The 23,123-nt window shown below is 43.2% G+C and overlaps 2 protein-coding genes across 3 annotated transcripts; one reads left to right on the forward strand and one right to left on the reverse strand.

Annotated features, from left to right (window-relative positions):
- Nucleotides 1-268: 268 nt before the first annotated feature.
- cyth2 (cytohesin 2) lies at nucleotides 269-8,776 on the forward strand. Its single transcript, XM_049025756.1, has 12 exons — nucleotides 269-467; nucleotides 1,880-2,030; nucleotides 2,165-2,231; nucleotides 2,902-3,020; nucleotides 3,108-3,188; nucleotides 3,341-3,453; nucleotides 3,643-3,791; nucleotides 4,028-4,139; nucleotides 5,410-5,486; nucleotides 5,794-5,865; nucleotides 6,439-6,593; nucleotides 6,841-8,776. Exons 1-12 carry the CDS (start codon nucleotides 401-403, stop codon nucleotides 6,926-6,928), a joined length of 1,251 nt encoding a protein of 416 aa, XP_048881713.1. The 5' UTR covers nucleotides 269-400; the 3' UTR covers nucleotides 6,929-8,776.
- A 2,713-nt stretch (nucleotides 8,777-11,489) lies between these two features.
- Nucleotides 11,490-21,191, reverse strand: si:dkey-283b15.2 (neuronal pentraxin-2). 2 transcript variants are annotated; one of them, XM_049025711.1, is made up of 6 exons: nucleotides 21,073-21,191; nucleotides 16,760-17,843; nucleotides 15,224-15,602; nucleotides 14,850-15,094; nucleotides 14,169-14,348; nucleotides 11,490-13,753 (listed from the first exon to the last, which is right to left on the reverse strand). In XM_049025711.1, exons 2-6 carry the CDS (start codon nucleotides 17,534-17,536, stop codon nucleotides 13,544-13,546), a joined length of 1,791 nt encoding a protein of 596 aa, XP_048881668.1. In that variant the 5' UTR covers nucleotides 17,537-17,843; nucleotides 21,073-21,191; the 3' UTR covers nucleotides 11,490-13,543. The 2 variants fall into 2 exon arrangements, with proteins under 2 accessions (XP_048881668.1, XP_048881667.1); XM_049025710.1 differs by having other exon boundaries at nucleotides 21,077-21,133.
- Nucleotides 21,192-23,123: the final 1,932 nt, after the last annotated feature.

The raw sequence follows: 23,123 nt of genomic DNA on the forward strand, positions 1-23,123 counted from the left end.
TTAGGATAAAAAAGATATACCTAAATTTAAGTAAGCTTCACATAAATGTGCCTACCACATAATCACATGAATCCACTGTTAGACGTTTTATTAATTAATTTAAAACGCAGAACCACATAACTTGCGGCAAAGTCCTAGCAACCATCTTGGCTCAAATTATGGGTCAAATTTCCAAAATGGCAGTCCTCAGGGACGCACATGCGTACTCTCCTCTGCCCTTACCAAGTTGGCCGCCGTAGAACGCTAGAACGCATCGCGTCAAAATCGTCACTTCCGTCTTTGCGCCTTCCTTTGTCTAGTCTCGTTATCTGGACGCGGATGGAATAATTATTTATTTCTTGTTATTTGATTTTGTTGGCCAGAGGATATTTTGTATATCCATTATTTTCACGGCTATTGAATGACATTCGAGCCTGATACATATATGCCTAAGAGCAAAGCCCCAAAAATGGATGATCTGGACTACAGTGAGTATATCCGTCTGAAGAAATAGCTATTAAACGGCATAGGCAGAAACCCACGGGATACCCCACCATCTAGCTAGGTACACGCATATTGTCGGGGCGCCTTGTTTCGCGTGTCGGAAACAATATTCCACTCAATTTGTGGAGCACCGAGCTATTAGACTGTCGATCTTTTAACTACATATTATTATTTTCTGTTCCGGCTGTCCTACAGCGAATTTAACTGTCCCGTTGACATGTTTACTACACAGTATCGAGGTATTGCATTGACAGCGAAATTATTGTGCTAATTAGATAAATGGTCACAGGCATTAGTTGTAAACGTATTTTTTAAACACCGCTGTTTCATTATTAAGGGGCGGGGTTGACTTGCTGGTTAGTTATCAAAACAGACGTTAGTGCAGTTCCAGGTTAATGGTGCGATCACGATGGCTTATAAATGCTTGTCCGTGTTAATAACGAGTGGTAGGCGCCAGGAGAACATCAGTGGCTCTTGCATTCCCGTAACACCTTTTAAATTGTTTTCCATAAGGGAAGCAAACCGACAGTTTCGGTGTGATTGAGCTGATCGCGTGTGCATGGCGAGGGAATGCAGACCACGTGACCACCCCAGGCGAGCTCAGCGCATCCAGCATCGCTTCACAAATACAATCAAAATGTTTTATCTTTATTCACACCATTATCTCTCCGATCTCCGGATGAATGTCTGGCATTCAGACCATTCTTCATTAACTGTTTGCCTTTGGATGCAGTTTATTTGCATGCTCCAAAGCTTCCAGGCGTAATTGCTTCCCATGCACGTTGTTAAATATCCGTTTGCTGCAAAAATAAACAAATCAGATACGGTTACTTTGTAGAACGAATCAGCAAAAGTGGAATCTAATAACTGATTGATGATTGCTGTGTCGCTTATTATCTTAAAGAGGCATGTGGTAGCGTAGCCTAGAGCACAGCCTGTTACCCAGTGACTGTTTTAACACGCCTGTGACTGTGAAGCATCATAAGGTTTTTAAAAAAATGTGTAATGGAAAACGTTGCCCAAGCACATGATCTTACCACAGGGTTTTATGGTTTTGGTTTGTCATAATAATAGTGCAAAATGCTAAATGTAATAAGGGGCAAGATACGAAAACGTTTTTATGCTTTTTATTGTTAATATCTTAGTCTTACTCTGGTCCCCAGGTTTTCTGTAACTGCTCACTGGGATTACATATATGCTGAATGCATATGCTTTTCTCTGAAGTGAGGAGAGTTTGGAGTCAGAGCAGTTGGAGCTAAGGGACTTGCTCAAGGCCTCAACAGTGTTACGATTACTCCGCCTGCCATGGGATTTGAACCAATAACCCAACAGGCAGAGATTGCCAACCTGCTGAGCTCCACACCCCCTGACAGTCTCCTTTTCCTGTCTGCTACAGTCCCCGTGGACCTTAGTCCGGAGGAGCGCTCTGAACTGGAGGACATCCGGCGGAGGAAAGGAGCCCTTCTGATGGAGATCCAGAGGCTGCGAGAGGAGCTGAGAGAGGCCATCATGGAAGTTGAGGGCCTTGAATCCAGCACGGAGGGCAGGTTAGACACCTCTTTCCCAGTAAACACCTTCAGAAATCATCTGTTGGCCACTTCAGGTTAAACGTATAAAGCTCAAAGTTTCTCCTGTACTAATACTGTAATGTAATGCTGGGTTTAATTATTTTCTATTGCAGTAAAACCTTACAGAAGAATAGGCATGTTGCCATGGGAAGGAAGAAGTTCAACATGGACCCTAAGAAGGTGAGAGAACCTCCAGCTGCTGGTTAAAGATCAGCCCCAGAGGGACACACTCACATTTTAGGAGATTATAGAATGCTGTCAGCACTACTCAGGCCGGCAGCCATCAGTCAGATGAATGTACTGTGTGTTCTGTAAACTCTGCTCGCGACTTAGTTTTATTTATCTGACTGCATCACAGGCTTTGCCTGTGTTCATTGGTATATAATTTGATTGGTTATTTACATGTCTGATTTAAATAGTCCTTATGATGTGCTACTTGCCCATTGCCCCTCAAGACGTAAGGTAACACTACTATACACTGAGTCACTGCATTCATTCCAGTTCAAATTGGCTGTAGTAAACCTTTAATTGGCTTCAAATGACACTGACATGCCAAGCTGCTTTGGGGATATTTCTGTAGATATCTCAGGAAAGCAGCTGAACACATTGCCATGTTCTTGGGCCTCTAGGGCTAAAAGGACAGATTAATGGCGTGAATCTCTTCCTCGATATGCCGTGTGTACCATTGTCTGACTGATGACCCACACCTATCGCTCTCTCATTTCTGTTCTTCGTATCACACATGTGTCAGGCTCCGGTTTCCACTCCTCTCTGTAAAGGACATGTTGCATGAAGCCAGGTTCACCTTGGTGTTCCTCTGATGCGTTGGCTGATGTGTGTACAAATGCAGGGTATCGTGTTCTTGGTGGATAACGATCTTCTCCGGCACACGCCTGAGGACATCGCCCAGTTCCTTTACAAGGGAGAGGGGCTGAACAAAACAGCCATTGGAGATTACCTGGGCGAGAGGTGAGCTCAGAATCAGCCGCTACTCTTTGCCTTTCCAGTCCATGTTATAGCAGTGCAGCTGGAAGCCTCTGTCTGCCTGTGTTACAGAGACGACTTCAACATCAAAGTCCTCCAAGCATTTGTTGACCTTCATGAGTTCACAGACCTCAACCTGGTACAGGCTCTCAGGTGAGCATTCTGGTCATATTCTCAGTTCACACTTAGGTGATGGCTACCAAGTATGTGACAGTAGGGTGCCCTTTCTGGAGCCGCTTAGAAGTACCCTGCATGGGGGCACTTAGCTGCCCGTGCCCATCCTTGTCCTTTATTCGTTTCCCCAGGCAGTTCCTGTGGAGTTTCCGTCTGCCAGGAGAAGCTCAGAAGATTGACAGAATGATGGAGGCCTTTGCTCAGAGATACTGTCACTGTAATCCCGGAGTCTTCCAAAGCACAGGTACGCTACTGTAATCATGTGACTTGGTCCACCAGCCATCTGCTGACTGCCAGAATACTTGAGTTCATAAAATAACATTATATAATCAGCATAAATGTTTGGTTTAAGTTCAGTTTGGTACACATAATTAATTTGTATTCTTTTTTAATAGTCTCCAGTTCCCAAACTAACCCCGACCATCTTCCACAGACACATGCTATGTGCTTTCATTTGCGATCATCATGCTGAACACTAGTCTTCACAATCCTAACGTGAGAGACAAGCCCGGCGTGGACAGATTCATCTCCATGAATCGAGGGATCAATGATGGAGGCGACCTCCCCGAAGAGCTGCTGAGAGTAAGTGAGCTGGATAGTGTCTCTGATGTCACTCTGACAGCTTTACTCACTGTGGAGTGGGGCTTGGCAACCTGCGGCTCTCTGGCTGTCCATTTGCAGCTCCAAAGCGGAGTATCGTGCATACATACAATACGTGCGTCACTGACAGTTGAGTGGCACGCTTCCAAAGAAATTCAGTAAGTATGGTATAGTATGTGATTTTTCACTTTCTAAGCACAGCTTTTTCCCTTTCTCAGAATCTTTATGAGAGCATCAAGAACGAGCCTTTCAAGATTCCTGAAGATGATGGAAACGATCTGACGCATACCTTCTTCAACCCTGACAGAGAGGGTTGGCTCCTCAAACTGGGTGAGATGGGGTGCTGGCACCTTGTGGTGGGAGGCTAATACTGCTGTTTGAATGCTCATTGGTTTAGCTCTTACTGTTTATTTCTTGGTTCATTTGTGTGGTCTAAAGGACTATATTTTAGAATAGAATGTGAAGCTTAGTTATCTGTACACTACCTATGTTTGTAAATTCATTTTATTCATATTTTTTTCCACTGCAACTGTGTTTCATGTTAAAATTAATAAAGAATTCCTTTCCTGTGTTTTAAAAAATAATATTGTAGTAGATTTAAGGATTTGTAACTTAAGTTAGCATAAGTCTCCTGGTCAAATTCACCAACTGCTGCATGGGGTCCTTAAATTTGATGTATGAACCATCTCATTAATCATCACACCACCACCAAAATGAATCTCACGGTGGTGTGATGCTGCTTTCTGAGAGTAAGCAGCAGTTTGATTTCGACATGCTGGTGATCTTCGGTCTTTGTATTACTAAGGGTCTCCTTTGGTTTGGTTAATCTCTCTCCAGTGATTGGCCCTAGGCTGCCAGTGCACAGTGATTGGTTGACCTCCCTCCAGTGATTGGCCTGTGGCTACTAGTTCACAGTGATTGGTTGACCTCCCTCCAGTGATTGGCCCTAGGCTGCCAGTGCACAGTGATTGGTTGACCCTCCCTCTAGCGATTGGCCCTAGGCTGCCAGTGCACAGTGGTACAATAAGACACATCCCTCTGTCAGCTCGGATAGCTTTTAGACTATAAACATGGAGATGGAGGCTCGAGAATCCTGTTGCTTTTCTTTAGTCCACTGCTCCCCTGACTCTGGATGCCTGCAGCCTTCCACCCCCCTACACCTGAGACAGGCACCATTTCCTGCTGTAGCACAGCAGCCCGGGCCTTGACCTCCTCTTGCATGGCGGGTTCTGTGACCTGTTACTAATATCTCTACCATCTTCTCCCTCCCTTTTGACCTCTTCTCCTCCCTTTCCGCTCCCGATCTCTGCTTGCCTGCGAATTCTGCACTCTGCTGCTGTTTGTGCTTAAGGAGGTATGTACCCCAGTAATCAGCCATATGACTATCAGGTCCAATACTCGGCCTTACTCACAAAACACTCTATTTCAGATGCATCACCTTATACTGATGAGACTCTCCTCTTGAACCTCACAGAATATTGCCTGATGTTCTCATTTCCTTTTGTTGTTGTTCTTTGCTTCCTACACATATTATATATGAACCAGTAACTGTCTGCCTGCAGAGCTTTATGAAAGTTTGGCTGAATGTTCTTTCCTTCAGGAGGACGGGTGAAAACCTGGAAAAGGCGATGGTTCATTCTGACGGATAACTGCCTTTATTACTTTGAATACACTACGGTGAGTGCCTGCCTTCCCATGCATTGTGGAAAATTTGTAGTGTAAATATGATTTGTAAAGAGCTGAAATATACTTCTAAAAGAGCTCTTCACATTGTCAGGGATTCTAGGCTGTAGTGCTAGCAGTGAGATGTAATTGTAGCGTTCACTGTCATTTGGATGTATGTCCGTCGTTATATTAATTGTAACGGGTCTGTAGGGAAAATTGTTGGGGTAGTGAGGGTGTAGCTGAGGGTGGTGCTGTGATGGAGACAGGGCTGGAGTTGGTCATGGTTGGTCATGCCCTTGCTGGGTGCTGTGTTCTCCAGGATAAGGAACCCAGGGGGATCATTCCACTGGAGAACCTGAGCATCCGTGAGGTGGAGGATCCCAGGAAACCTGTGAGTCTGCCTCCTTTTCCTGGCCTTCAGGGGCCAAGAATTGCTAACGGGGCTGTTCAGTCGAGAGCAGCGCAGTTTGTCAGAAATGCACTAGAACATACACAGCACTTAAGAACACATTATTATTATTATTATTATTATTATTATTGTTTATTATTATTATTTATTTATTCTCTCTAGACTGTCATCCCCATAATCTAGTGACACAAGATCAGTATAATTAGTATGAACAAGTGATTTACTTTGCAGAACAGGTTATAATTCCAGGGAGATGTATCATGTTGATACAAAAAATCATAAAATAAAAAATGAATTAAGTAAAATAGACAATTCTACAGCAAGTGAAGAGATTAGATGGAAGTCATGTTTGGTGGGAGAGATTGAAGATGAGGGATGTTGGAGGCGTGGAATAGTTCTTAGACTAAACCTTTGTGCAGTATTTAGGACATTTCTGAGGTTTAGATAGACAAACATGGCAAGGGTAAATGGAAATGTGGGGTATTGATTCCTCCGGTCCAGGTAAATAGGTCAGCAGCAGTGTAGAGTATTCAGTTCCCTTCCATGTGTGTGCAGAATTGCTTCGAACTCTATATCCCCAACAACCGCGGACAGCTGATCAAAGCCTGCAAGACGGAGGCGGACGGCCGCGTGGTGGAAGGAAATCACATGGTGTACCGTATCTCAGCGCCGACTCCCGAGGAAAAGGACGAGTGGATACACAGCATCACGTGAGTGGGCTGTGCAGCATCGCAGCTAACAGGCGCAGCTATGTATATGACAGACGGCTGAAGATGAGGCTCATTAAAGCTGATATTCCCATAATTAGAACGTTGATACTCTCTTGAGCAGATTTATTTGTATTTAGTACAGAGGCAGGGGATCCTGAGCATGTGTAGGGAAATGCATGCCTAAGTCAGAACAGCCTCCTTTGTGTAGTAAACCAGCCTGCGTGACCTCAACGGCCTCTCTCCACAGCGCTGCAGTGAGCGTGGACCCTTTCTACGAGATGCTGGCAGCGAGGAAGAAACGGATCTCTTTAAAGAAGACAGAAGAGCAGCCGTAAATTCGGCCTGTGGTCTCACGCACGCCCATCACTCCTTGCAGAGTGGGACAAAGGACTTGTCCTCCTCGTCTCTTCCCCTGAAATCACATGCCGTCCATTCCTTGCTCTCTACACTACCCATTTTGGTTCTCAACATCAAGGGATTTTGAGACCCCTGGTTTAATTCATCTGCATCAGTTCTCGGGCAGTCAGCACTGTTGCCCTCAGGACAGCCACTATACGACACTGCTCCCATAAGGACACTATGAAGTGACTACTTAAATTCCTCAGCTTATAAACCCTCATGCCTAATGTCTACAGCCTTGCTGCTGGAATAACACTAAATAATTATGGGGAAGAAGAAAAGTCAATGCTATGTTCGACCTTTGTTTTTTTTCTCCCCGACATACAAACATGCTTGGCGTAAAATAGTTTATCCGTATCTCAACTAAAGTGAAAAACGCTTCAGTAATATAGCAAGTCAAGATTTTGTTGTTTACTCAGCAGACTGGAAAAGGGAGACTTGGTCGTATATTAGTTTGTTTACATACACTAGAGCTGCTTGGTTGTGAATGTATGACTCTGCCGTGTGCTTAGTTTTTTGCCCGAAGATCACGTCTACACTACGTTTGCCCATTTGGCTGCACATCTGAACCGTGGGCTTTTGGTCCGGATCTCGGGGCATGTTTAAGGGCAGATTAATCGATCCAGAGCGCAGAAGAAATGTGCATGGCAGCTCAGTATTATGGATTGTTTTTGTTGTAAATATGTTGTTTTTATTTCCACAGTTATGGAAAGGTTTAACTTATTGTTTTTTTTTTTTTTTTCTTTTTTTTTGTTGTTGGTCTGCATATGTAAACAAGATTTGAAACGACTTCCAATGGAAAGAGTGTGAGAGCTGTTTAGATGTTTGTTGAGCGCAAAAGGATCACTCTTGTTCTTCCTTTCATCTTCATTCTCCCTTATTTCCTGATCTCTAACGTTCTCTGATGGGCTGCTCTCGGTTATGCACTTGCCGCCGTCACTTAGAGCTGTGTAATGTTCCCTAGCAGTTTCCGGAATGCAAGTTTTTGGCGCTTATTAGTGCGAATACTGCAGCCTTTTTGACGGGATCTCTTATGCTAGCATAGGTTAAGAATATATTTAATAAAAACAAGTTAATCGTAATGACAGATTAAGTGGAAAAGCAGTATCAGCTTTTTAACTGTTGATTTAGAGCAGGGTGGTGATTTTGTTTCTTTGATAATTGTGGGTGACCTGTCTTTGGATGTTTTGCCTACTTTTTCCAGTGGCGCGTTGCACCAGCCCTTTCGGCTCTTTGAGCACCGAATAGACACTCGCATGGGCGCATATTGCCTTGACCTGGATGAGAAAGATCCATAGTGCTCCTGAAAGTCCTCCGATTTAATTTCTTCTGCACTCAGGGTTATTTCAGCGTTGCACCCAGTTCCTGTTCTTTTGTGCCGTTTCTAGACTGTTCACGAAACATCCAGCTGACACGGTATTGAAAAAATAATATACATGTGAATGATGTTTCTTAGGAGGTACAGGCATGAAGATGTACTGGGTTTGGGCTCGCATGCTGTCGCTTAGTAAGGTGCGCAGAAGAGACTGGGGACGCGTGTGGGAGGAGCCACTGGCAGGGCTGGATTGGTGCGCAGAGCAGCTCGAGTTATGCACAAAGCTGGATGTTTAAAATGAGGTAACAAAGTCAAATCATAGCGATCATTCACAGCCCATATATCTGCAACTCTACTCTCTGCCTTCTTCCTTATTTTTTACTTTTCAGATATTAATCTGAGCTAAATGTAGCATAAGGAATCAACAATGAACAGCGGTAGATAAGAAAAAATAAAAAAATGTAAAGTAGTTTGGTGTGGCTTTTTTTTTCTCGCAACCCATGCATATAAGCATGATTTCTATCACAAATTCTGTCTGTCACTGTTGACAAACGTTAAAAAGAAATATTCTATACAAAAAAAGAAAAAAGTATCCTATTTTGCCGCTGATAGAAGTGGATTAAAGACCAGAACTGACCAGTAGATGTCACAGTTTAACAATCTTTGGAAATTGCGTCAAGAACTTGATGGAAAAATGTCTGGGAGGTGTTTCTAGCTTACCAACATGGTTGTAAGATCAGATTTATGTAGATTTCATTGTGTATTAGTTTATATCACAAATATAAACAGGTTTCCCAGTTATTACTCAGTCTTGAATCATCAGCTTCCACACATTGTCCCTCGTCACTCTCTGGTACTCGTCATTATCAACAGTGACTCATTCACTGACTACTGACAAGAATTGTTTTAATCATCTTTGGTAGCTTGCGCTGCATTTAGACCAAAGATTTTTTTGATACCATCTCATTACTCCTGTTCTTAAATATCTTTCCATTAATTACATGGAAATCCTTAGTGGAAATATTTTATTTTTACAGTTTTGATCTTTAAAAATAACGATGTGGGCTGTTTGCGTTTATTTTGGGACGAATAGAGGTCAGGCTCTCTGCACATCGAAGCTTATGTGAAAAGCTATTTTGAGAATTTGACACATTTCCAGATTTGATCTTCATCTGTGATAAAGGGGTTTATTACAAAAGCGCTTAATTGGAGGCTTGGAGTGCATTCCAGCAGCCCTCTGAGAAAGGCAGCTTGTCAACGCCAGCAGGATGTGCTACATGGGAAAGGATATATCCACTTTACGGTCTAATCTGGCTGCCCCCCTGTGTGACCTAAAATTTGAAAAACAGGGTCTCAGCTGACAGTGGTGCAGTGGTTAGCACTGTTGCCTCACACCTTTGGGATCAGAGTTCAAGTCTCTGCTAAGGTTCATATGTGTGGAGGTTACATGTTCTTCCTGTTTCATTGTGGTGTTTCCTCTGGGTACTCTGATTTCCTTCTGCGGTCCAAAACCATACTGAGGTTTATGGGAATTACCCAATTGCCTGTAGGTGTGAATGGTGTGTGTGTGTGTGTGCCCTGTCATTGGTTGGTGCCTTATTTTGGGTTGTTCCCTGCCTAATGACCCATAGGCTCTGGCCACAATGATACCCTGAATAGGACAAGAGATTTCAGAAAATAAACAGATGAATGTGCTGTCAGCTGAAAGGTTCAGAGGATTTAGAAATGCAATGAAGATGTTTTCCCCTCGTTTGCTGTTCATTCATATCCTCCTGCTGATGAATGTTTCAAAAATCGGTGATGTTGACCCCATCTTACGTGTTATACTATGCATAACAATCAGGGGACTACCTAGACATTCTGGGCCCCTGCTAAAATGTCCCCTAGGGGCCCCCGCCCCCTTACATTATTTAATTTTATAATTTTATGTATTCAAGGGCCTCTGTAAATTGCTGGGTCCCCTGAATCTGACAAGATATCCATACCTCTTTGACACCCCTGATAAGAATATAGACCCCAGACACATAATATTTCCCTAGTTGTGTTAGGTAACTCATCCTCCTCTCCGCACATCGCTTCCGCACACATTTTCTCCTGGAGTATTTCTTCTATAGCACCCCTGGCTGTTTGAGAGCTTCCTGAATGAAGTTTTCTCTGATGTAATGAAGCTGGCTCGTTCCCAGGAAGAGGTAACGTTCATTCTGTAGGATCGTACAGGAAGTCAAATAACTTTGTTTGGCTCATACAGGAGGGTCAACACCTCTGTTTGAACATCTGCTAAGAATGGAGAATAGCTCTTTATTGTGAGCTCTGAGCACTGCACTCTAATGCTAATCAGCTACTCATTTTCTCACAGCTTTTTTTCTCAGCCTTATCTGGAAAAGTAAGTAAGACCCGTTGGACTGACCAAACTGCTGTGTATGGTTTGTTTTATTGCTGTGGATTATGACAGTGTTTTCGTACTCTGGAAATGTATCGAGCGCAAGAACTCTATCATAGCATTGTTTTGCAGCATTTCTGTTATTCTTCTTAACGTGTTTTGTTGAATTGTACTCAGTGCTTGAAGTGGGAAGAAACAGGTGTGGATCATTCAGTGCCAGCAGATACTGAGAGGTGCCAATACTCTGATGGGAAAATATAAGAGGTGACGGTACTGCATGCCAGTGAACACTGGCTCATTTCAGGAGCCGTGATCTCCGGTATTGGTAAAAGTCACAGTTGTAGATGATTTTGAACTGGAGGTCAGAGCTAGCTAGCTTGTAATGATAACACCACTGTTCCCCGTCGTAAGACTGGTCGAATGTTCGAAGGCACTAGTTTTGGGGCATTCTGCAATCCCGGGAAGAATCTTAGAGCATTTCTGAAGTGTATTAAATTAACACAATATTTAAATTGTTTTCCGGATGTTGGTCGGAAGCAGCTGAACATGCAAATCTGCTTCAGTGTGTAGTTCTGTGTGATGTTACAATGCATGGTGTTACAGTGTGTAACAAAATCAGTTGTTACTTAGACATTGCACCTTTAACGTACTAAGCTGGCTCTGAGAGGGAAATGGGCAGTCTGGATGGTTTTGTCTTTCCTCAAATCCATCCATTCATCCCTTTTCCAAGCAGCTATCTGGTACAGGATAATGAGGAGCTTGCATCCTCACCCAGGGAGCATGTGGCTCTCTGGATAGAAGGTCAGACGTCTTCAGAGCTTTATTTACAAATTTCTATATACATTTGTATATACACAGATTTCATTAGATATTCTGATACAGTATGTGCTGTTGTTTGATACTCATTCAGAAGGTAACAAAACAGTAATATTTACAGGTACTACTACACAAAAAGCATCATGACCATTCATATTTACAAGAGAATTACATAATAAAGGCCAGAACACTCCTAAATAAAAAAAGTCGGTTATGTTTTAAATCAAAATTCCAAGATGTGAAAAATGTCATAATTTATTAATGTTTCATTGGAACCAACCAAAATTAATTTAAGTAAAAATTAATTTCCTCCAAATAAAGGTTTCACAGCTAATGGCACCCCTAAAGATTACTGTAAATAAAATCTACCAAACTTAAACCAGGAATGAAACTCTCCTTATTTACATTAATCTAAGTTTTAAAGAACAAGGAGTTCACCTCATGGCCATGGTGAAGTATGGTGGTGGATCAGTGATGTTTTGTAGCTGTTTTAATCTTGGAGGTCTGGGAGTACTGCTTAAGAACAATGGGTACAGCGAGCCAAAGCACACCTCAGAATCCACAGAGAAATGGGTTTGGGACAGAATCAAGGATCTACAATGACCATCTCAGTCACCAGATCTTAATCTGATGGTAAACCTGTGGCCTGAACTGAAGAAGGCAGCTGATTGGTGCAGACCAAAGACGGATCTACACAGAGGGATGATCCAAGATCCCTTCAAATGGGGGCAGGAAAAGATTCCATGATGTTATCCTCGCCAACAGTGGTTGACCCACATCCTAAACTAGGGAGACCCATAATTATGAAACCTAATTTTTTGTGAATTTATTTAATAAATAAATGTTTGATTTTATTTGGTTCCATTGTAACATTAATCCATCCATCCATTTTCCAAACCGCTTATCCTACTGGGTTGCGGGGGGCCCGGAGCCTATCCCGGAAGCAATGGGCACGAGGCAGGGAACAACCCAGGACGGGGGGCCAGCCCATCGCAGATGGGAAAACCAGATTTGGGTTTTCAAAAGTAAATGCACTAGAAAGGTCAGCTATGTTCAGACATAAACATACTAACACTCCTAAAATGCATTTTCCATTTTAAAAAAATCAGAAAATGGAATAATCTACAAAACTATACGCACAATGCTTAAGCTATTTTGGAGTTGCTGATCTATTAAGGTAGTGTGTATGTGAGGTCTGTATTTTTTGTAAATCAAAAACTCAGTATTCGCATAATGAATTGTTAATGATGCATCTCACATAAAGGCCTCTATACTCCCCCTGAGACTGTATCACCACCAGCGGGATGTGGGGGTGGGGGGGGGAGTTCCTGCATGCAGCAGAAAAACCCATCTACAGCTCCACACTATCTGTCTGAAAAAGAAGCAACAAATCCTGACTAAAGTACAAATACAAGAAAAACAACATATTTCTCACTAACAAGATGTCTCAACAGCATGTTTGATTTAAACAGCATTCCTGCTATCTTTGGTATAGCTGTATCTTTTCAAATTAAGTGTCACTGGAAGAACATACCTGTTATCTTTTTACTGAATATGGTTCTTAAAGTCATCCAATGAACCACCAATCACTTAGCTTCCTACAGCTATGTTCAAAAGCAACCACAACACTGTTCCAACACTACTTCTGTCACACATCATTTTCTAATATTAATTTATCATTCTACAAATCTGTCTCATTCTCTCCTGTCCATTTACTATATTTAGCAACTGTTTAAAATAATCTTTTTATCCATATATATGTGTTTCAAATCATCTGGAGATTTAATGCTATGTGAGACTATATTAGCTCAATGCAGAAAGGATAACCATTCTGTGTCAATCTGCTTAAGTCAATATTGATAAGATAGAGGTATTGAGGACTTCTACTAGCAGTGAGAGGATGTCTTGGCAGTTGCCTTGTTGCTCTGAGTGTCTGGGTTAATGAAACTTAAGATGTCTGCACCATGCAGCTGATAACTCTTCAGACTGCTTATAAAATCTTTCTAGTGTAACCCTCCCTGGATGTGGAAGACGGTGCCTCTAGTGGCAGGGGTCAAAGGGGTACTTGGTGACTCCTCCATGCAGCTCGACCACTGACTCCGCCCAGGTGATGACATCACCTGTCAGGTGACTTCCGCAGACAGCTCTGTCGTATATCTCGTGGGATTTCAGCATGCGGGACCAGAGCTGGAGGTCAGAGATCTCGCCCACAAACGCCTGGGTGGCATCGAATCGTCCCCCAAGGGTGTCCTGCAGGAAGACAGAGAGACAGAGTGCTGGCATTGCCCTGCAGCATATCTGTGTTCTACAATCCACCTGACTGGGGAGAAAATGAACTTCTAGCAGAGACTGTGCAAAGAAACACTCTCAACGACATTAAGGTAGAATAAACTAAGATTATATAGGATGATATGATAAACCAGTGCAAATGAGTGAAATGTGCTGTGTTATCTAACCCAAAGAAAGACTATTAGAGAGAGATTGCTTACTGTAGCTGTATTTGTGTTTATGATTGAAAAAAAATAGGGTCACATTTCAACAGATTGGCGTTTTGCATAAAATGTCTTTAAAACCTGTTTAAGATCTATTGCAGTGAGAAGACAGACTGACTGCTGTGGGAAGCATATGGCAGGTTGTCAGCTAAAGGGACATTCTCCAAGGTCACCTGCTCCTGTCCCAAAATGAAGACCCCTCCAGGCTTGATGGGGTGCCAGGCTGACAGGTTTTCTCCCGAGCCTCTCTTCACTCCGTCCTGGTAAGCCTCCCACACACCGTCCCGTGTGGACCAGGACACGCAGACATGGTGCCACTTCCCATCGCTCAGAGAGAGCGGTAGCGTCACAGCCTGGGACAGCGACGGAGGGCATGCCACATGTCATTCCAGGCTGGAGCTCACACAGGTACTACAATGAATTTTGTGGTGTGTGGTTTAAGAGAGAAGGGAACCTGCAGCTGGAAATGGAATGTGCACATCTAGCCTCTCCACATGACCTTAGGCCTGTAAGAGGCTTTCTGTCTCCTTATACTCTTAGAGGATTGTGTGCCATGCAGCTACATGAGTGCGACATGAAGTGTGATCATGGTGTCCCAAACACAGCTATTGGTTCAGAGATGTTCTTCTCACTGACTGGTTAACAATGTCTATATCAATGAGGAATTCCATATAGTGATGTAAGATTTCTGTTTTATATCAGGAAGAAATGAGGGCCAAAGTGACAGGGCCTCCCACATACATGTTTTTTAAGTGTTTTATTTTAGTGAATTTGGCTGCCTGAAGTGTCAGGTTCCATTTCAGGCCTTAAACAAAGCTTACCGAGCCATTCTGGGAATTGACACGTTTCCTTACCTTGTCATTGACCAGAAGCTCCATAGGGTTGTTGCCCCATTCTATCAGGACCAATTCATTAGCTTGCCCTGGCACAGAGTAGGAAAAAGGGGTGCCCAGGCCTGGTCCTGCACCACCCTTCAGCCACAAGCAGAGAGTCAGGGCAAAGATTTCATGGAGAAGGGTGTGCTTGAGTCGTCCGTACATGTAGTTGGTGCGCATGGGGAAACCTATTTGAAAGCCATTTTTTGTCTTCTTTCGGGAAGCTGGACATAAATAAGGTATTGTTAGTATTACCCAGGAAGTCAGCCGAATGGTGGGATGTCTATGAAAATGTTTCAGAGTTTATGAAAATGTAAAACTGTTTGTGCTGTTTTCTGAAGCCTGGGAGATACCTGTTTCTGAATTTCTCTGGTGCAGGTGACTCAGCACAGTATCAAGCTTGTTAGCATGCAGCCCGTGGCCTGCAGTTCTGTACCCCTGTGAGTGGTAGGCCATTCGAGGGCGATGGCCTTGTCCATGGCCATCTGCCTCATGGTCATTGCGGTCATCGTGATGGTCAGTGTTGTGGTGATCGTCATGGCGCCCGTCATCACGGTGATCCTCATGGTGGCTGTTGTCATGGTGACCGTTGTCATGGTGGTCTCCATCCTTGTGATGGTTCTTATTTCCATGGGGAATTGAATGGTGGTGCATCTGTTGCTCCAGAATGTGTATCTTGCGCTGCAGGAGGTCTTTCAGGGAATTAGAGTATGAGCTGGATGTGTTCCTGGCCTGCTGACAGAGGGAAATGAGTTTAATGGAGGGGATACAATTTGCCTGAGAACTTTCCATGTCCTCAGGTAATCCAGGTGTTAGCAGCTAACTACGTCAAATACCAGGAACAGGTGTGTCTCATCAGAAGCCGGGTAGGATAGAAAACCTACTGGATAGTAGCTCTCCAAGACCGGAATTGGGGACCCCTGATCTATACCTATGGTTCCAGTTCATGGAAACATGATGTACATCAGCAAAGATATGAATCTTATCACACTCTTTGTATGTGACCCATCAAACTCATGGAAATGATGAAAATTTCAGTTGCAGGGACAGAGGTCAGGTGAATAACAGCAGAGTGCACGTATCAGCTCGCCGTGATGCAACACAATCACTAGTTGGAGAGAAAAGCTGTTGTAAGATGTACGGCCCACATCCTCCTGCTTCTTCTCTAGCTTTCAGTAAATCCGGCTTTGGTTGCCCTAGAGCGCTCCTCGATTAGCAGCTCATCAGTAGAGATCTTGCTAATTAACGCTGACATCGATTAGCACCCCCCAGCACCCTGACACCTGCTAGTTGCTCAAAAATCCCATCAGAGGCCTATAGGCTGAGGATGCTGAGAGGGATGCTCATCTTTCCTGTCCCGATTTGGGTTCTGATGGAATTAGTGACTCCAGATAAATGAAAATGTGTCTGATCCATTTGGTGGCGCATTCTGCTGTCACCATGGCACCTAAATAGGCATCTGATAATCTAATTAGAAATACCCCCCTCCTCCCCAGCCTGCACTTAAGGACAGGCGTGCTACACCAGGCCTGAAAACAGTACTTCTTTATGTTACGGTGTGGTTTGAAGTTATTATCCTTTAAGGGTACTTGAGTTTGTCAAAGCTCAGAAGGATCTGTGTTTGAGGTGCCATCTTCACCCATGGCTATAGCCCTGAGTCTAGCCTCGAGTATTTTAGCCCTGATGCTAACCTTCCTTCAAATAGAAAAAGTCAAGCCCCAGGTAAACTTAAACTTGACTTAGCCCCTGATCTTTTTGATAACTGGAAACTCCCTGGTCTTCACCCAAAGTACATCCTGAGCTTCTCACAGGTGCCAGCATCATTAGCGCTCACTCTCTCCCTCTGCTCTGCTTGCCGTCTTTCGCTTGTCCCGGACCACCTCTCATACCTGCAGGCTCTCCAGCCTGTCCTTCAGCGCTTGCAGCATCCTCCCTGTCTGCTCGGGCGAGGAGGCCAGCTCTCCCCCATGTTTCTCAGCTCCCCCCGAGGCCGCCTTGCCCCTGTGGTGGACTTCGGTGCTATGGCCAGCGACGGAGTAGTGAGGCTCAGAGGTGTGACTGCCATGGTGGCTGCTCTCGTAGGGGTGGTGCGGGTGAAGGTGGAGGGGTGCACGGGAGCTCTGGGAGTCATAGTGGCTTCCTCCCCCCCTCAGAAATCCCTCACAGAGGGTTAGTTTGGCTGTAAGTTCCCGGATGGACTCCCGCTGGTCCAGGATCGTCTCCTTCTGCTGAACCAGGCTCTCGCGCAGGTGTAAAATGGTTGACTTTGCCTCCTCAGTCATGCCCCACCATCCGTTGCTGTTGGCCCCCACCCCTAAGGGCCCATAGTGTCCATTCTCATCGAGCCCTGCTGCAGCTCCTCCCGGTACTCCACCAGTAGGGAGGCAGCCAGGGTCAGCATCAACAGGGATTGGGGTGCACACAAATTTTAGGTGGGAACTATACTCATACTCTGCCCCAGGTAAACTGCTGCTTGCTCCAAATGATATAAGAACAGATAAAATGAAGGAAAGTAGGTGCTTTTGAACAGAGAGGGAAATTTGTCTGGCTAACAGTCCCACAAAAGAAGGAGAAGCAAGTCGCATTGTGGCGTTTAAGATACCCATAAAGACACCCCTTAAGATACCCATTCCTCTTTCAGAAAAGACGACCCATTGTATCTCCATACAGAATGGAGAATGTAATAATAAAGTATGAGCTAAACATAAAAGAAATCTTTTGATGCAGATATTTCTGAGTGTCCCAGATGCTAGAAGCAGACCGTCAATGTTCCTGTTTGTGAAGAATCTGCCGGTACGTCTGGTTTATTCCAGTGTCAGAATGGAGCAGATAACACTGCAGTCAGCATTCCCCAGACGTCTTTCTTCCTGGTTGTGTTTGAGATGCCTCACGAAGGGAAACAGGCACTGCAGAGTTTACTTTGGCAGGGACTGCAGGTGACTCTGTCTGTCAACATGTGAAGTGGGGACCCCTCTGAAATTAAGGAAATAGTGTCAACAGTAGAACTTTTATTTTAGTAATCTTAGTGCTGCAGACTGGTGACTGAGTGGTTAGAAAAACAAACATGTTTGTTTCTGAAACAGGTTTATTTTTTAAAGAATAATCTCCTGTCCTAGATTCAAGAATATTTCATGAATAGAGAGAACCATGTATTGATTATTAAACCTCATGAATTATGAGTTTTGTCAGGAAACCACTGATGTACTTGCAAACCCTTACATCTCCTAATGAGATTAAATCAAAGTCATGTTAGCCTCAAATAAATGTTCCTTCAGCCCCGTGTAAGTCAGTAAAGATTTTGTGGGGTGGAGGGTCATTCTGATTGGTGTATGCGTGTGTCTTTGGGGTGGGACACCTGTCACTGTTCTCCTACACCATGCTCTGGTTTCAGTGAGGGCAACGCGTGCACCCTGCAGAAGATTTGGCTTCTGTTGTGTTCATATTGATTTTATTATTTAGATACCCATAGTTTTAGATGTAGAAAAATCTATATCCATAAATATTCAGCATTGCGAGACAACAAAATCAACAATGACTCACATCAGTAGAACATTGTTAGAAAGGGTGCAAACATTCTTCTGACATCAAATGGCCTAGATGTCTGACAGTTTTTAGGTTATATCATCAACAATGAAGTAACATAACTTATCGTTCACCTAGCAACAACATGTAATATAAAGTTTGAATATATACTTTTATGTGAAGTTTTAAACCCTCCTTTCAGATATAATGATGATATATTTGCCTGAAGGCTGAGCTGTCATGACAACAGCCAATGAGGGAGCAGATGAGAGTGACAATACTTCCTCCTTCCAAGCTGAACAAATTGATTGGATTCTGGGATTAATTAGTTAGAGTACTGACCTGGCACAGGGGCATTTCTGGTATACTGACCCCAAGTAATATCATCTTCCACAAAGCTGACGTGTGTAGCAAAACTCTGGCAAAGCATCATTGTAATCAAATTGAGATTTATGAGAAATGAGTTTCCAAGCTGTTTTGGTTGCCTTTAGAAATGTTTTTGATTATTTGCAGGTTTTTTTTACTGCTCTCTTTGAGTTTTCTGGCTTCAGGCTGAAGCCTTTTCAGAAGCCACTTTCTCATGGACTGTCCAGATATCTTCCTAGAGTGTAGAGCACAGACCAGATGCAAGTGTTTTTACTTGCACCCTGCCTGACGATATCAGACATTTCAAATCTCAGACAAGCGCAGTGTCACGCCCACGCAGGCGGATACCACCGGCTCGTTACGCATAATGAGTCTAGGGATAAAACCAGCCAGAAGACACTTGCCCATTGCGAAGTATTGCGCTGATGTTTAGAAGCCTTACCAAGCACTTTCTTGTCGATCGTCTCCCTGATACCTAACCCTGCCTGTTTGCCTCGTGTCCTCTCCTTACCTCTCTCTCTCTCCCATTCCAGACCCATCCCCACTCCTGACCCGTCAACCCTGCCTGCTCCGGCTCGTCTCGTTCCCGTGCCCCCGTGTGATCTCGTCTCGTGTTTCCCTGTAGGACTGACTCCCCGGCTTACGACCTCCTTGCTTGTCTTTCGACCTTACCTCTTGCCCGTCCCTTTCAGTGCCTCTGTTTGGTTTATCCAAATAAAGCGCTTGACGGCTTGCATACCTGGATCCCGGTCTCTCTGTCCCGACTATCGTGACACGCAGTATGAATTTACAACTGCAAACTAGCAACCATGTTCCTGCTCTACCAGGCTTAATCTTAGCAATCACTCCCTTTGGTTTAATTAATCTCCATCTGCCACCTTACACTCTGATCAGCTTTTTTTGAGAAGATTTTCAGGTTTACCATTAAAACTAGGATGTTTCTCTGGGATTTCTGGAAGGATGTATTTTATATACTGTATAACATATTCTTTCATTTTCTTGTTTATTTCTGGAGGATGCCTTTTGCTGGACATGCAGGTCAGTCTGGGTGATTAGTTTATTAAGCAACAGACTAAGAGCATCATCACAACCTCTCAGTGTGAGTTTAGTATTGCTACATGTGGTTTCTGACTTTTTCCTACTCTGTGGCATATTTTAAAGATCAATGCATAAATCTTCACACTTTAAGCTCAGGTTTCTGTGTCTTAAACTGAGATACATACACATTATATTTAATGGACACTTACTGCCACAGTCAGCCCCTGGATGCTAACTATTTGCAGTAAACATATCAAAATATATTCAGCCAGAAAATAGTTGTGAACCACCCAATATGACTCTAGGAATCAAACTAACAAAAAATATATGTTGAAGGTGGTTCACTCTTATGTTTATCATGCTTATGGCTATAGATTGTCAAGAGTATAATTTTAGAATATCTTAGTCCTCCAGTGTTGCTTTGTATCAACCAAATCACCAGTTAACAGAAAAGAAAATTCAAATAAAATGAACAGTAACATATATTTAGTCACACCACATTTTTAATTCAAAGAAGCTGCTACCAGAATATATTACTGTATATAATTGTATATTGTATTGGCATTTTTACATTAGATTAAATGAATCAGAGAAATCACTCTAAAAAGAATGAATACTTTGAATAACTATTTATTGCATGTTTTTGTATTTCAGCTGTGGTATGAAAATGCCATTCATAGGGTCTGGAGGCTCATTTATTAAGGACGACACCTCTCATTAGTGATTAGAATGCAGTCCCTAATTATCTTATGCATGTCTTTGAGCTAAAATGAACGACTCAATAGGCTATGATAAAAAGAGGAATGCAGTAATGTTCAGTCATTATGAGTTTCTGCTTCTCTAATGATCACTGGTCAGTCTGGAAAGAGCGATGCAACCACAAAGGAACCTTTATGCAAAGTTAATGTTTACAGCCATCAAACTGGCTGGTTACTTAATACAAATCTGCTCAATTATGTCATTGAAGAAATTTTCGATATTTAATTCATCCCTACCATGTACTGTGCAGGTCTGTTAGGCAAATTCCAATATTTATGCACTAAAAATTTTATTTTGTGTCATTTTCTGTGCTGGGAGGTACCCTTGAAATTACATCATAAATTATTCAGCAATTTTGTAGGCATAATAAAATTTGCATAGTGCAGTGCAAAATCACTATTTGGAAGAAATAAATACTGTACATATTTTATTCCTTGTAGAACCGAAAAACATTAGAAAACCGCAGAGATTTTATTTTGGGAAAAGTAAACTTTTAAACGACTTTCCGATCACTTACCTACAGGCAAGTGCCCTTGAAGCCTCCGACTTGTAAGTCCATCTCAAATACGACCCATTACATTGTGGGAGATTAGTTACTGGGGATAAATTTGCCACATCTCTCTCTCTTCTTCCACCTCCCTCTCTTGCTCTCTCACTCGCTCTCTCAATCCGCCTCCTTCTCCATTCTTTCTCAGACACATACACACTTCCTTACAGTCACACTGTGCAGACACACTGTATAATCTGACAGATTAACAGTTTGCACTGTTGAGATTGTTATTAAATTCTATCGTGTAACTTCTATCTGGTTAAGGTAAAACCAGATGAATAGGGTATGTCACAGTTGCTGAGTGCTGGAACATGCTACCTGAACACAAAGCAGACAATAGGGGAATCAATATCAGGGGCCAAATGATGTTCCCATGAAGCTCTGGTTGGTAATTGGCCTAATTACCTCCTTCTGTCTTGGACATCCAGTTGAAGCTTGGTGCCAAGAAACAGATGGGCTCCAATATCAAGGTCAGACAAGAAATGAAAAAACCTCAGACTTTAAGCAGAACACTTGATGTGTAGCAATAGATATTCATGGATGTTATAAAGGAAAATTGAAGCTTACACAGAGCAACAGGATGCAGCTGACTAAGAGAAGGATAACACCGGTCAACACAGATTCTGTCACAGCACAGCTTTCAGCTTGTGTACATTTCTATGCTGATTTCAGAAATGATGTCATCCGTACGTCATGCTTTAGTGGCTGTGTTTGATGTACTTTTCTATGCTAATTGCAGAAATGCTGTCACCCACGATGTCAGCTTTAGTCTATACTGACAGCATATAATTCCCTATTAAGAATGTATGGGTGTATTAAAGTTTAATTTAGGAGCAATTTTAAGTCTATTTGTGAATATTTTAGCATTTTACAGGAAGGTGCAAAGTACAGTACTGTAATTTACCCAGATTTTATAAGCTGTAACAGGTAAACAGGGTCCTGCTCTCTTTCTGATATGGAAAAACTATATCAAAGCAAGTGGATTCCCAGTATGTCTGTCGACTTCTGCTGGACCCTTAACAGGGATGTTTCTGAGGCCAAGAACAGCAGAAAATCATACACTTCTACCTTTAAGATGAGTCACTTCTATCATGCACATATACTGTAAATATACATGTAGCATAAGGTTTAATTGTCTGTCACTCAAAAGTCTTGTGCGACAGGGAAAGAAATATTAGATATTTGTATTCAGCTTGAAAATTACTGCAAGTTACTTATTTTGATTCCTGTGACAAAAATGAAGTACTGGCTACTGGTAAGGGAATGTCCCCTCATGTCACAGAGAATCCAACCACAGCAGGTTTGAGTTTATAACTTTCTCATGTTTTTAACGGGAGTCCATTTATAACAAAATGTTATGAGAAATTCCAGCACAGGTGGGGGTGCCCCCCCAGCACAGGACACCAGACCTGAGCAAGTCCTGCTTTTAAATGTGTTACATGCATGGTGATTTTCTGTGTCATCTGCCATGTCTCCATGCCGGCATTGCTGAGCATGTTTTGGTCATCTTGAGGATAAAAGGCACAGTGCCTGTGAGCACCGATCTGCTGCAGCACCTGCAGAGTGACGGTCACGCGAGGAATTCAGTGGCCGGGCGGACAGGGAGCGGGCCTTACAGACGGCCGGAAGGGGCTGATGGAACTCCCGCTTGGGGTCAGAGCTCCCACCTGCGATTATGGTGAAGCCACACTCAGAGGCCTCTCCGGACCCATCTGGGGGGCGCAAACCCTGCCAATTCCGGTCGCCTAGGAGATGCATGCCTACAATGTCTCTGCTAAGTCCAGTCACTCAGACAGAATTAGTGCACAGAAGGCTGGAGCGGCTCAGTATGTCGTATGAATCAAATACACATTAAACGAGAATACTCCAGAAAGGAGTGGCTTTTTAGTCCCAGGGGTAATGCTGTCATTTTCATATCCACAAGGCAAATTCCAGAAAACATGTAACTGTAGTTGGCTTAACTAGTTATAACTGTACTCGCTGTGTTCAGAAGCTGAAGCCTTAATGTAAATTAATCA

Source organism: Brienomyrus brachyistius, chromosome 9 (genome assembly GCF_023856365.1).
Source record: "Brienomyrus brachyistius isolate T26 chromosome 9, BBRACH_0.4, whole genome shotgun sequence".
Taxonomy (NCBI): domain Eukaryota; kingdom Metazoa; phylum Chordata; class Actinopteri; order Osteoglossiformes; family Mormyridae; genus Brienomyrus; species Brienomyrus brachyistius.

Bases quoted from the DNA above. Each gene is read 5' to 3' on its own strand.
- cyth2 (XM_049025756.1), top strand. From the start codon at position 401: ATGACATTCGAGCCTGATACATATATGCCTAAGAGCAAAGCCCCAAAA. The intron at 2,031-2,164 runs GTTAGACACCTC...TTTCTATTGCAG, and splicing joins GAATCCAGCACGGAGGGCAG to TAAAACCTTACAGAAGAATA. The intron at 2,232-2,901 runs GTGAGAGAACCT...GTACAAATGCAG, and splicing joins TCAACATGGACCCTAAGAAG to GGTATCGTGTTCTTGGTGGA.
- si:dkey-283b15.2 (XM_049025711.1), bottom strand. From the start codon at position 17,536: ATGGAGATACAATGGGTCGTCTTTTCTGAAAGAGGAATGGGTATCTTA. The intron at 15,603-16,759 runs GTATGAGAGGTG...CTCTGTCAGCAG, and splicing joins ACAGGCTGGAGAGCCTGCAG to GCCAGGAACACATCCAGCTC. The intron at 13,754-14,168 runs GTGACCTTGGAG...GTCTTCCTGCAG, and splicing joins TCATTTTGGGACAGGAGCAG to GACACCCTTGGGGGACGATT.